Raw genomic sequence first — 12,594 nt, 5'->3', positions numbered from 1 at the left:
AAAAATTGGCGCAAGCAAGCGTTTGCGGTACGCTATCTCTATCGTTTGTACGCTTTGTTAATAGTTAAATTCCAGACGCATAATTAAGTAATTGTTTTGTTGTTATAATGAAATTAAGTTCAAGTGATACACATCCAGCAATGGAAGATGATGGAGTTGCAGACACGAGCGCCGAGGACAATGCGACGGCAGGCAACGTTGCAATTGAAACGACGGCGACTGTGGCGGCAACAAACCAACAAAAGGGCGAAACAACGCTTTCCCGGAAAAATGTTTTTCAAGCGTCGCCGAGATTTAGCTAATGATGCTGGCTCCGCTACCGATAGCACTGATTTCACGGAAAACGAGCTACAGACTTCAATAGATAATCAGACGAACGTAAAAAAAAACATCATAGTAAGTACAAAGTTGATGTAGTAAAATGTTCCATAAATGCTAATTTATGGTTTCACAGGGAAACGTGATTTAATCAATTTGCAGTCAAATCTAAGTCCCAAATACATTGGCTATGCGAACGCCAACTCACCCAGCACAATCACTGACACTGCCGACAAAATGCGCTCTATGCGTCGTCGTAATAATCACACACCGATTGCTCTGAACAATAACAACGGCAGCAACAAAAATATCAACAGCAGCATTGAGTTGAACGACGGCAATCGAGATCATGAGATTGAGGCTGTTGTTGTGACGTCGCCAAAGCACTTATTGCTGCCCAATGGCAGCACCTACATGAGTCCCATCGATAAGCTGCTGATCAAGAATGGCGCCAACTCGCCAAACAGCACTGGATTCGAAGCCGATGCCGAGGATGTGATCAATAATCCGATGCGCAAACGCAAGCTGATGAAACGTGGACCCCGCGCCAAAGCAAAAAGTGTACAACAAGCGCTGCAGGAAAGTGTTAAAGATGAAGTGCTAACAGTGTCAATTAATCCGGAAGCTGACGTGGAAATCAAATTAGAGTTATTGGAGAAGGAAATAAAAACGCAACCGGCGCCTCCTCTAGAGTTTCACACAACCGAAGACTTACAAGTGAAAGTCGAAGATGAAGAAGCGACAAGCAAAGAGCCATTGTTATTTGCCTTGCCGACTGCAACATCAACCGAAATCGAAGCTATCAAATCACCGCCAGACAGCAACGAACAATCGCTAAAGTCGCCATCGTCCATCAGCTTAGATAGTGCCAAAGGTTCCTCGATTACAAATGATTCGGGTTGGTCCACCTATCAAGTGGGTGACTTGTATTGGGGCAAGTTGTTTACCTATTGCTATTGGCCGTGCATGGTGTGTCCGGATGAGTTTGGTCAAATTGTCGGCAGTCTCAATGGGCCACCGCAACGCAAGTCAACGGACAGTGCCAATGGTGCTTCGCAAACGGTGGCTATTCAGGTGCATGTTCGTTTCTTTGCCGATAATGGTAGACACAACTGGATTAAGAGCGAGAATCTGTTGCCATTTGGCGGGCTGAAGGCATTCGAGGAGCTACGAGAGGAGGTGCGTATTAAGCATGGCGCCAAGAGTTTAAAATATCGCCAGATGGTGGCCAAGCAGAACAAATTGCTGGTGTGGCGTCAGGCTATCGAGGAGGCGCAGCAGGTAGGCGAAATGAGCTACGAGCAGCGACTGGAAAAGTTCTTCGAAATACACGAGCAGAATATGTAAGTAAAATCAAAATTTCGTAATCACAATATTTGTATTAAACTCTACTTTGCTTGCCAAACAGGTCACACAAGGAGAAACGCAGACATTCCAAGCCCCAGCAGCAACAGGATACCTCGGATGTGGGCAGCAGTCTATATGATTCCAATGATAATTTGCATGCCAAGCCCAGCTCAGTGTTGGCCCTCAAGCGCGAACGTTCCTCTTCGCCACTGAGTCCTGCCTTTTCGCCTGTGAAAAGCTATCACGATAAGCGTTCGAAACGAAGAAAACTCAGCGGTCTGGCGGAAGAGCATGTGGGCAATTCACACTCTATAGATGAGCAGCCGTTTGCCGATGTGGTCAACTATGAGAATCCCGAGTTTGGAGAGCTATTCGATGCCATCAAGGAGTATGTGATGGTGCATCGTCAGGAGAAGAAGGTGGAGACTGTGCTGCTCGCAGTGGTGCGCAACATTTGGTCACTCAAGCAGCTGCAGTTGCGCGAACTCGAACGCGATTTGTTCAATGGCGATACGGAGCTGTTGGGCTCGGCACGCGTGAACACAGATCGTGGCCGAGGAGCGGGTACTATGAAGCGGCTGTCAAATCGCTTAAAGACAATGGTGCTGCGCCGCAGTTTGACACCAGTTGTGCAGCAACAGCAGAGCACAACGCCTACCACAGAGATCAACCAGTTGGAGCGTCAGAGCTCAGAGCCACCCAAGCTGAAGAAGCCGCTGGGACGACCCATTGAGGAAGTGATCCAGGACATTGTGCAGCTGGATCGCAAATATCTGTTTCGCGGCCTCAATCGTGAGCCCGTCTGCAAGTACTGTCATCAACCAGGCGGCGACATGGAGCGTTGTTCGGTCGCCAGCTGTCACAGTTGGTTTCATGGCGCATGTGTGGAACAGGTGAAGACCACTGGAAAATTGACTACCAAGGGAGCGTCAAGTGGACGCAAAGCCATTGCCAAACCCCCCCAAATCACTGCCGAGGCTACAACGCACATTACCGGCGATGGCGTTGAGCTGGAGACTGAACCAAAACAGCCGCAGATGTGTCACGAGTGCGCCACTGGCCAGCCGGCAGCCTGTTGCATCTGCCACGATCAACAGCCGCCTATGAATGCCAGCAGCGAGTCGCCCCAAAAGGAACAAGAAGCAAATACGAAGCTTTTAAGCTGCAGTCAGCCCATGTGCTCGAATCATTTTCATCCCAGCTGCTGCAAGTATTGGCCGCAAGCCTCCATCAATAATTCCACCTCACGTTGCCCGATGCACGTTTGCCACACTTGTGTCTCTGACGATCCGAGTGGCAAGTTCCAGCAACTAGGTAACTCCAAGTTGATAAAATGCGTCAAGTGTCCAGCAACATATCATCAGGACTCACGTTGCATTCCCGCTGGCTCGCAAATGCTGACGGCCACGCATTTGATTTGTCCGCGACACAACGTATCCAAAGCGGATGCCAATCTCAATGTGCTGTGGTGTTACATTTGTGTGCGTGGCGGTGAACTGGTTTGCTGCGAAACTTGCCCCATTGCGGTGCATGCGCATTGTCGCAACATTCCCATCAAGAGCAACGAGAGCTACATTTGCGAAGAGTGCGAAAGTGGACGTTTGCCGCTCTACGGTGAAATTGTGTGGGCCAAATTCACACACTTTCGTTGGTGGCCTGCGATCATTTTGCCACCCACCGAGATACCCAGCAACATACAAAAGAAACCGCATGGATTGAACGATTTCGTGGTGCGTTTCTTTGGCACCAACGATCATGGTTGGATATCGCGTCGTCGTGTCTATTTGTACATTGAAGGCGACACCGGAGATGGCAACAAGAGCAAATCGGTGATGTCCAAACGTTACACAGCTGGCGTTGAGGAAGCGACACACTTTCTGAAGATACTCAAGCAGAAGCGACAGGAGCAATCGGTGGTGCGACTGAACAACAAATTACTGCCGCCGCCTTACGTCAAGATAAAGACAAATAAACCGGTGCCGCCCGTGCGTTTCGCCTACAACGAGGAGTATGTCAACATTTGCGAATGCAAACCGGGCACACCGCATCCCTGTGGTCCCGAATCCGGTTGTCTTAATCGCATGCTCTATAACGAATGTCATCCGGAGTTCTGTCCTGCAGGCGCTCAATGCGAGAATCAATTGTTTGAGCTGCGCAAATCGCCGCGTCTCGATGTTGTCTACATGCATGATCGTGGCTTTGGTTTGGTTTGTCGCGAACCCATCGCCGAGGGAACCTTTATCATTGAGTATGTGGGCGAGGTCATCAATCATGCGGAGTTCCAGCGGCGCATGGCCCAGAAGACAAGCGATCGCGATGAGAACTTTTATTTCCTCGGCGTGGAGAAGGATTTCATCATTGATGCTGGACCCAAGGGCAATTTGGCTCGCTTCATGAATCACTCGTGCGAACCGAATTGTGCCACACAAAAGTGGACGGTGAACTGCATCAATCGTGTGGGGACTGTTTGCCATCAAGGACATTCCAGAGGTAAGACAACTAACTTTGCAATCTTTGTTTTAACCTTATCTTATTAACATTTCTTTGTTATTTCAGAATACCGAGCTTACTTTCAATTATTTATGGGATGATTTGATGAACAATGGCAAGAAAGCATGCTTCTGTGGTGCCAAGCGTTGCTCGGGTGAAATCGGTGGCAAGCTTAAGGACGAAGAGACCAAGGTAAGTTAAACAATCTAAGGCATATTTTGAAAAACTGCTAATAATCTCTTTTCCTCTACAGGAATCTGGCAGCCAGTCGGGCAAGAGCAAAATGAATGGAAAACTGAAGCAAATGCAGCGCAGTAAAGGCATTAAAATCCATATTAATAGTGGCGGCGTCACCAAGAAGCGAGTAAGGAAACCCAAACCTGTGGCTGTTTCCGACTCCACCACTCAAAACTCATTGCCAGCGTCAGAACCGACGCAATCGGAACCTTTAGAGAAGGAATAGTTTTATATATCATATCATAATCATATTTGTTGAGCTGAGCGCATTAGTTGAACGTTTTTTTTTGAATTTCGCCAAATTATGGAAGCTTTTATGTTTACAAGCCTATTTATTTTTGTTGGTTATAAGTAACAGTTGATAAGAACATATTTGAATTCATTTTAAGACTTAAAATTCTCAATCTTTTTCATTTTTTTCAAAGTGCTGCTTTCTCGATGAATAAACGAGGCGTTTTTTCAATGTATTACAAAAAACATTTATTTCATTATCAAATCAGTTCATTATTTTTGCCAAAACTATTACTATATTTAGTCATTTATTAATTATGTTTGCTTTCTTTAATAGTATCGCATAAAAAATATATATTTTCTGTATATATGTTATAGTTGATATTTTTTGTTCTCCTTTGGATCGCTACACAGCTCGGCTACAATAAAAAGTGTAGACAGCTCTTTGGCATTTTGGCATAACTCGTTGTTTTGTACGACTTACAAAAACTATCCATATATATATATATGTATTTTAGAACTTACGTTTAAGAACTAAGAGTATGCGCATTTTCCTTAAACTTAAGTAGTACTTTTTATGTCGAGAGAAAAATTATATAAAAGAAAAATTAATGAGTGCCAAAAAAAGAAGGTGGATGAAAAGAAATATACGACGCATTTAAGCAGACACATCATTGAGCATTTGTTTCTTGGCTAAAGTGTCCCTTATTGAAGCGAGGCATCACGGCCTCAATCTTCTTCACAATGGTGTTTAGCGAATCGCGCGACATCTCGTAGAGGGTGTTGAGCGAGATCAGACGCATGCCACGCTGGTTGCACACTTCAATCACAGACCATTTCTCCAGCAACTTGAGACAATTGCGCACCGAATCTGTCGAGATGCTTTCAGCTGTACATAGAGAAGGGAATTTAATATGTAAAACAATTAAATATTGATTTCATATCATACCATATGCACAGCTGCCGTTCTTGACTTTGTTAGACAGATCGTTGATGACGAAATTGATGAATTCCGACTCGAGCATCGAGCTACGATGCAGAATCTGCAGCGCCTGCGCCACAGCCAGATATGTGGAAGCAAATGGTGCAAGCACCTCGCACATAAAGCGTTGCTGCTCCAGTGTTTCTTTGGACAAGAATAACATATCAGCCGCTTCTAGTTTGTACTCGTTAGCCTCGATTTCATCCTCATCCAATTCCAAGCCCAAATTGTGAGCAAAACGACGTGTGCTTGCCTGATTTTCGGATTCATCCACCTGAAAAATTTTAAACTTATTAAATGGTATTTACATAAATTTTATGCAATTGCTAACCTCAGGGCGACGCAGAAAACCGCTGATGAGCAGATCGTCGAGTTGATGCTGCAGCATTTGTTCCAATACTTGTGTGGGCTTGTTCAAAATGAACTCGTAGCGATAGACTAGACAATTCTCTAGCGCCGTGTCGATGAGCTTCTTGCGCGTTACACCTGTGGCTGTGGCATGATCCGCCACATTATCGGGTAAATTCGTGGATGGCAACAGCGCGTGGAACGTTGTCATCAATATGGAGCTGAGGGCAAAGTGTGGCGTCAACATGTTGGAGTAGTAGCCCAGCTCAATGTAGCTCTCCACTGTGGACACAGGGCGTATAAAAACGCGTCCGTTCTCGTCGCGCGTTCGCGTCACCAAACCTACAAGAAGTGGGCATTGAATATAAATAACTTTAGTCACAAAATTATGTACTCTTCTTACCTTTTCCTAGCAGATCGCAGGCGTAGGCCACAATGTGTGAAGATTCGCCGGAGAAACCCAAGTCCTTACAGCCCGATAGCGAATTTCTCAGATCGTCTAAGGCAGCTGCAATCAGTTGCTCCTCGGCACCATTGCGATAACGTGTGAGCAACAAAAAATGCCAAGGCATTTGTGGACATCACAGATGTGGCGGCGGCACAATCGAAAACTACCTGACGTGAAATACTCTCGATGAGATTGCGATGCTCCTCACAGACAACATCTGTGCCATAAAGCGACGACGTCGACTGACTGTGCTGCAAGGTTCTATAAAGGACAAAAAGACATTATTATAATGTAGCTTCAAATGCAGTTCCCAACTTACTTTGCGGCTGGTTTGTAGAGCTTGGCGCTGCCATCCTCGAGTGCAATTTTATTGTACGAATTTACGAGCTCGCGTATCGAGTAGGGTTCGTTAAAATCAATGCGCATCAGTCCATAGCTTGAGTTGAGGGTCTTCCAAATACCGGAAATAGCTTTCTTAAAGGTTTCCGGCACCTTCTTCTCACCCTTTTTGTTCGCGCACAAAATTGCCATCGACCAGGCGCTCATAGTTCACGGACACAGGAACCAGCAATGCATCCGGAATGGAACCGTCCATAAAGGCACTGACAATCACAGACAGAATACCACCCTTGGGCATGCAAGGTTTGCCGGTTCTTGTGCGTCCGCCCTCGATGAAGAATTCCACATTGTGTCCCTGCTTTAGCGCATGCGTCAAATACAAGTGCAGCGCGGCACGATAGAGCACATCCTTTTTGCCCTCCACGGGATCGATCTTGCGCTTGATGAAGAAAGCTCCAAGTCCTCGCAACAATGAGCCAAACACGGGTATTTGCAGATTATTTCCAGCAGCGACCAAAGGACTGCGTATATCATTGTTGGTTAGTATAAACGTGACCATTATGTAGTCCAAGTGGCTGCGATGAAGTGGCACAAAGATAAGCGGTGTGTCGGGAGCACGATTCGAGGCATTCTTAAGCATTTCGATTTGCTTGGTGTTGGTCACGACACCCGACAGGAAACAAGGCAACAGTTTGTAAAGCAACCACGATGTGAACGCCAGCAAATAGTTGTTCAACGTGGAGCCCATCTCCTGCAATATGGTAATGGCACGTTGCTCCTGTTTGCGCAAGATCTGCTGATAAGAGATGCCCTCCTTGGCGTCCTCCTCTTCGTCCTTGTCGCCACTGATGCTGCGTCCCAGCAAACGATGTCCATTCTTGGCATAGCGTTGTTCGCGTAACGTTTGCTCTGCGGCCTGTTTAATGGCATGCTTGAAGACCACATCGTTGTGCACGATCTCAGTAACCTAACAATAATAAAGATTAGAATTGGTAATTTAGTTTTATTACTTTTTCACTCACCTGTCGATAGTCGAACTTTTCGCTTCGCACGACCTGCGCCACATAGGGAAATATATTGCCCCAATTGAATATCCGACTAAATGGTTTAATGCCAGCGTTTGGCGTCAACTGCAACATATTCTGTGTACCAATGCCATGTTCGACAGCATTCTGTGGTTTCGGCTCCTAACAAAAAAACAAAACGAACATAAATTGGCACTCTTTTATATGTATGGAAAGTGTGATGCAATTGTGCTAATTCATACATATGTATGTATATACAATAAAGTATTTGCCTATTTATGTATGTAGATCGCTGCTCACCTCAAACCATCCCCGTGCATGAAATGCTTCCATTATAATTAACGAGATTCAAATTAATTTATTCGAAATTTGTGCGAAATTTGACATTGCAGCGAGCAAAAAGAAACGCCGCCGGCAAACAAGAGCGCTATCTGCCGATAGCTTTTTATCCAGCTTTTGCATGCATTTATCGTTTATCGAGCCTGTAGGGTAGCCCGATCACAAATGGCAAATCATGAGTGTATCGCCTGGCGATAGCTTTTAATCCAGTTTTCTCGGGTATTTATGAATTATCGAGTGCGTAGAGCTGCCCGACCACAAAGCTAATGCATGTAAATGGGTTTTTTGCATACATTATGAATGAATGGTGTGATTTACTGAATGAACTGCTTATCAATAATACTATATGCATATGTATTCTAGGTTATAAGTATACATGTTGCTGCTGTTGATAAGCACAATAGGAAACTTACATTTGATGCACGAAGCGTGATCAGTATGTCGCTGCCAATGCTGTTGAACTTGCCGAGCGATGAACGATAGCTTAGATTCAAATTGGGAAATAAGCTGGCGATAATTGCGGGTGCTCTGCAAAAACAAAAGAAATGATATTGCGTTATTTACATATGCAATGTTATTCCCCACACGACCATCGATTAGTCGTACGCGATTGTTAACTAATTTCAAATCAGAAGTGAAGTCAATATACATTTATTACTGTGCCCACTGAATAATTCACGACACCTCATTAGGTCGGTAGTCCAATCGGCTTGTAGTTATTATTAATTTATTGAGTTCACTAACCTATTATATGTTTGTATATACGCCGCTTGCTTGCTTGATAATTCTTAGTTATCGACAAAAACAAAAGCAAATTGAACTTTGTGCCAGAAGAATATGTGCTGATTTCACTAATGCTAGATCGCATTCTAACACTAAAGCAAAAATAATCGTTCGAACGTCCTCTATACATATAGTTGAATCATCGTATTTTCAAAACAAGAGGTGTTACAATAAACTATTCTATTTTAAATATGGCGCCACATTTCTTTGTTTATATGGCAGCCTTGAGGCCATTTTTGGAAATTTGGATTACCAGAGGGCTGGATAAGCGAGGATCATAAAATTAGACGTGAATCTGCAAATATTTTGCAATATTTTTGATAGCATAGTTAATATCATCAATTTTAATTGGTGCTATTGAGTCGTTGTCGTTGCTAATTGTTCATACAATTCTTTTCTATTTTAGGTATGACGCCACAACATTTTTTTGATTATATGGCAACCTTGACGCCATTTTGAATTTAACATTGGCAGAGTATTGGGTAAGCTTAGCAACATCCGTTATAGTTTTGTGTCAATGATCAAAGACGGTAATCATGGTGCCAATGTTTTGTAATAAATGCTATAGACAGCGAGATTTGAATCATGCGTTACAATTAACTAGATGCTATCACGTCGTTTGTGACAAATGTTTCGTCAAACCAAAGTCGCCATCAGCTGGTAAAATTTGTCCGGTTTGCAAAATTCGCACAAACGGAATTGCAATTAATCGCGATATGCCCAAGAATGTGGCCAACTATTTTGCAGATCCCAAAGAGTATTTGAAAATGTATCGCAGCATTAGCAAATTCCAGTGTGAGCAACGTGCACTCTTCTACAATAATTTCTATGAGCAGCAGAAAGGCCTTGCCGATAAAAAGCATAAGCTAGAAGGCTTTGTAAAGGTGGAGGCTCAATTGCGTCAGCAGATCGAGGATGAGAAGAAACGCATCGCTGAATTGCGCAACTACACCAATTATTACAGCCGTGACGAATCAATGCAGTCTGAGACCGAGATGCCTGGCACATCCCAAAAAATGCAACGTCCCCGCACCCCCGCTTTAAATTCCACCGCTTCAACATCTGATAATCAAGCTCATCTGGATCAACTGAGAGAATTCAAACAGCTGATGCTGCAAAAGCCGACGCCAAAAACATCAAACATCCCACGCCGTCGCGCATCATCATCGACCGACAGAAGACCAAGGAACTTTGATTTCGATTGATTTACTCATGCTATGGAAAATTTCCAGGAATCAGCAGCTAAGTATTAATCTCTCATATACATACATACATACATCTTTAACTATTACTATGTGAACAAATAAATTGATCAGTATATTTTCATTATCGTTTAATTGTTGCTGTATCACTTTCTAGTGTGTAAAATTAGCCGACAAATCAATCAACAGAAGAGGGGGTAATAAATAATCTTTGCACCATGGTAGGCCGCATTTATTACAGATTAACTATGTATATTCGGCCACTTGAAATAACACCACGGAACGCTAATCAGATAATTACCTTTTTATTTAATGCACATACATGCACTCAAACAATGTATTTATTGTTGAGTATTAATATAAAGGTACTTGGGCTTTTTTTCAATTACGATAAGTGTTGCCAAACGATCGAACGAGTTGTGCTCTGCTTCTTATCAACACAACGCAAAAAAGAGAGAGTGCTGTGTAGGTGTGTGCGCGCGAGAGACAGTGAGAGTGTAGTTGTACAGGTGTAAGTGCATGCAAAAAGAAAAATGGCATCTGCGTCACAAAATTGCAAAAACGCGAAATGCAAATGACCTTTAGGAATCCTTAGATTCAGCATTTGACAACACTGACATTTCATCATCATCACATCATCCCCCCCTTCCATACCTCCACCACAAAGACTGGCAATTTGCACGTGCTTGATAAGACGCAATTATAATATTACATAGCATGCCAAAGACACGTCCAGCAACGCAGAAATTGCATGAACGAGCAACACAAGCTTAAAACAGAAGGGCTGTGTTTTGTTAGCCGGGTGGGTTGACAGTGGGCGTGACTCAACAAACCCAACCACCTGTCAGCCATCAGCATTTATATTTATGCATTGTATAATTTAAACACTAAGAATATTTCTACTACGCAAGCAACATGGGAGAGCGAGAGTCTAAAAATAACGACGCTTTTGACCATCAATTTACATAAACACTACTACAACTACAAATGCAAACAAACAGTGTGTACACACATGTCTGCGTCATTAATTGAACCTGTCAGATGTTGCTGCTTATGATGACGATGATGCTGCTTCTGAGGATGATGATGATGATGTTGGTTGCCGGTAGGTGGTAGAAAGAAGCAACAAACCACTAAATACTACTCTGGCTTCCCATTGTCTTTCATCATAATATATTATGCAGTTACTCACCTAGTTTTTGCAAAAACGTAGTACACAATAAGTGCAACTGATGCGATTTCGATGCCTCCGAGCAAAGAAATTTCAGCCACGCACTGGGCAAAGTTTAACACACTCGTCAACATTGTGATTGTGCGTCTGAATGTATGTAAGTATGTGTGAGCTTCGCGCGTGTATGCGTTTGTTTTGATTTTTGAACTTGGTTTAGGCGAAGTGCGTTGTAAATAGATTTATGATAGATCCACGCGGCCCTTAATTTCCGTTTTTAATAATAATGGAGAGCAATTAAGACGCCACTAAGCACTTAGTACAAAGATGTCGCCGTTGATATGTACAATGTATGTGTGTACTTTGTGCCCGCCAATCGTTTGCGGAAAAATACGGCGCGCACAAAGAGCGCGTCCGTTTAGCTCCTGCTGCTCTCTTTCCACTTTTTTGGGGCTATGTTGGGTGTGTGTGTGAGTCTGTGTTTACGTCTGCTGTGTTGTTGTTATCGTTGTCTCCTCTCAGTGTGCCTATGTTTGCTGTATGTGTGTGCTTGTGTGTATTGCGTTCTACTCTACATAACCAGACATCATCGGTGTCGCGACCCGTAATTCGCGAGACGACGTTGTTGTCGTTGTTGTTGTGAATATAATAAAGTATCGTATGATTTGATTTATTTTGGATTCTGCGCGTTTTTATTAATTTTTTTTTTAATTTAATTTCACTTTTGATAATCGCTTTTGATAGCACACACTCTGCACTGTTTTGTTTATATTTATTTCGTTAATTTTTTTGCAACAATTATTGTGCAATAATTATTACTTTATTTGCAAGTCCTTTTTGCGACTTTGTGTCTAGCAGCAGCTGTCGCCTGCCTTGGTGTTGTTGCCGGCGGCTCCTTTGTTATTTGTTATCGTTTTCGTTCTCGCTCTTGCACTATCTGTCTTTGTCTGCACTTGAAACGCGCGCACACAACCGCTCGACTCGAGCGCACACTACGGAATAAACACACTTGCAATCGTTGCCGTTCAATTAAATGCCAATTAACGTGTGACAATAAATGTAGTAGTCCATAAAGTACAAAACCCAACAAAAAAACAAGAAATAAACGTAGCTAGCGCATGCCGAAGATCAGCATCACGAACGATGAAAGGCCTCAGCACGGCAACCGATAAGAGCATCGATAGGCAGCGAGGGAATGTTATCAGCTGATTGGTTGGTGGACAGTCGAAGAGCAAACGCAAAGAGAACGCATTTAAAGAGAGCGAACGAACCAAAGAGAGAGCGACGCTGATTACTGAATTGAACTGAAACTGAAAAAGCGACAAACTGTTGGGCCT

The 12,594-nt window shown here is 43.6% G+C and overlaps 3 protein-coding genes across 3 annotated transcripts; 2 read left to right on the top strand and 1 right to left on the bottom strand.

Moving 5' to 3' along the window:
* Window positions 1–270: 270 nt before the first annotated feature.
* Window positions 271–5,235, top strand: LOC133836815 (nuclear receptor binding SET domain protein). The gene is given in 6 exon segments (XM_062267401.1): window positions 271–400; window positions 455–1,661; window positions 1,727–4,124; window positions 4,126–4,155; window positions 4,222–4,347; window positions 4,409–5,235. Coding segments are annotated over 6 exon segments (4,101 nt in total). The 3' UTR covers window positions 4,619–5,235.
* Window positions 4,923–12,280, bottom strand: LOC133835512 (glycerol-3-phosphate acyltransferase 1, mitochondrial). Its single transcript, XM_062265489.1, is given in 10 exon segments — window positions 4,923–5,512; window positions 5,573–5,879; window positions 5,937–6,295; window positions 6,357–6,513; window positions 6,515–6,662; window positions 6,721–6,908; window positions 6,910–7,707; window positions 7,763–7,927; window positions 8,518–8,632; window positions 11,282–12,280. Coding segments are annotated over 10 exon segments (2,568 nt in total). The 5' UTR covers window positions 11,395–12,280; the 3' UTR covers window positions 4,923–5,294.
* Window positions 9,388–10,218, top strand: LOC133835525 (RING finger protein narya). The gene has a single exon (XM_062265503.1). It carries the CDS (start codon window positions 9,424–9,426, stop codon window positions 10,090–10,092), a length of 669 nt encoding a protein of 222 aa, XP_062121487.1. The 5' UTR covers window positions 9,388–9,423; the 3' UTR covers window positions 10,093–10,218.
* Window positions 12,281–12,594: the final 314 nt, after the last annotated feature.

Source organism: Drosophila sulfurigaster, chromosome 2R (genome assembly GCF_023558435.1).
Source record: "Drosophila sulfurigaster albostrigata strain 15112-1811.04 chromosome 2R, ASM2355843v2, whole genome shotgun sequence".
In the NCBI taxonomy this organism is placed as follows: Eukaryota; Metazoa; Arthropoda; class Insecta; order Diptera; family Drosophilidae; genus Drosophila; species Drosophila sulfurigaster.
Note: the sequence above shows the minus strand (reverse complement) of the source record. Positions and strands in the feature narration are given on the sequence as shown.

Bases quoted from the DNA above. Each gene is read 5' to 3' on its own strand.
- LOC133835525 (XM_062265503.1), top strand. From the start codon at position 9,424: ATGGTGCCAATGTTTTGTAATAAATGCTATAGACAGCGAGATTTGAAT.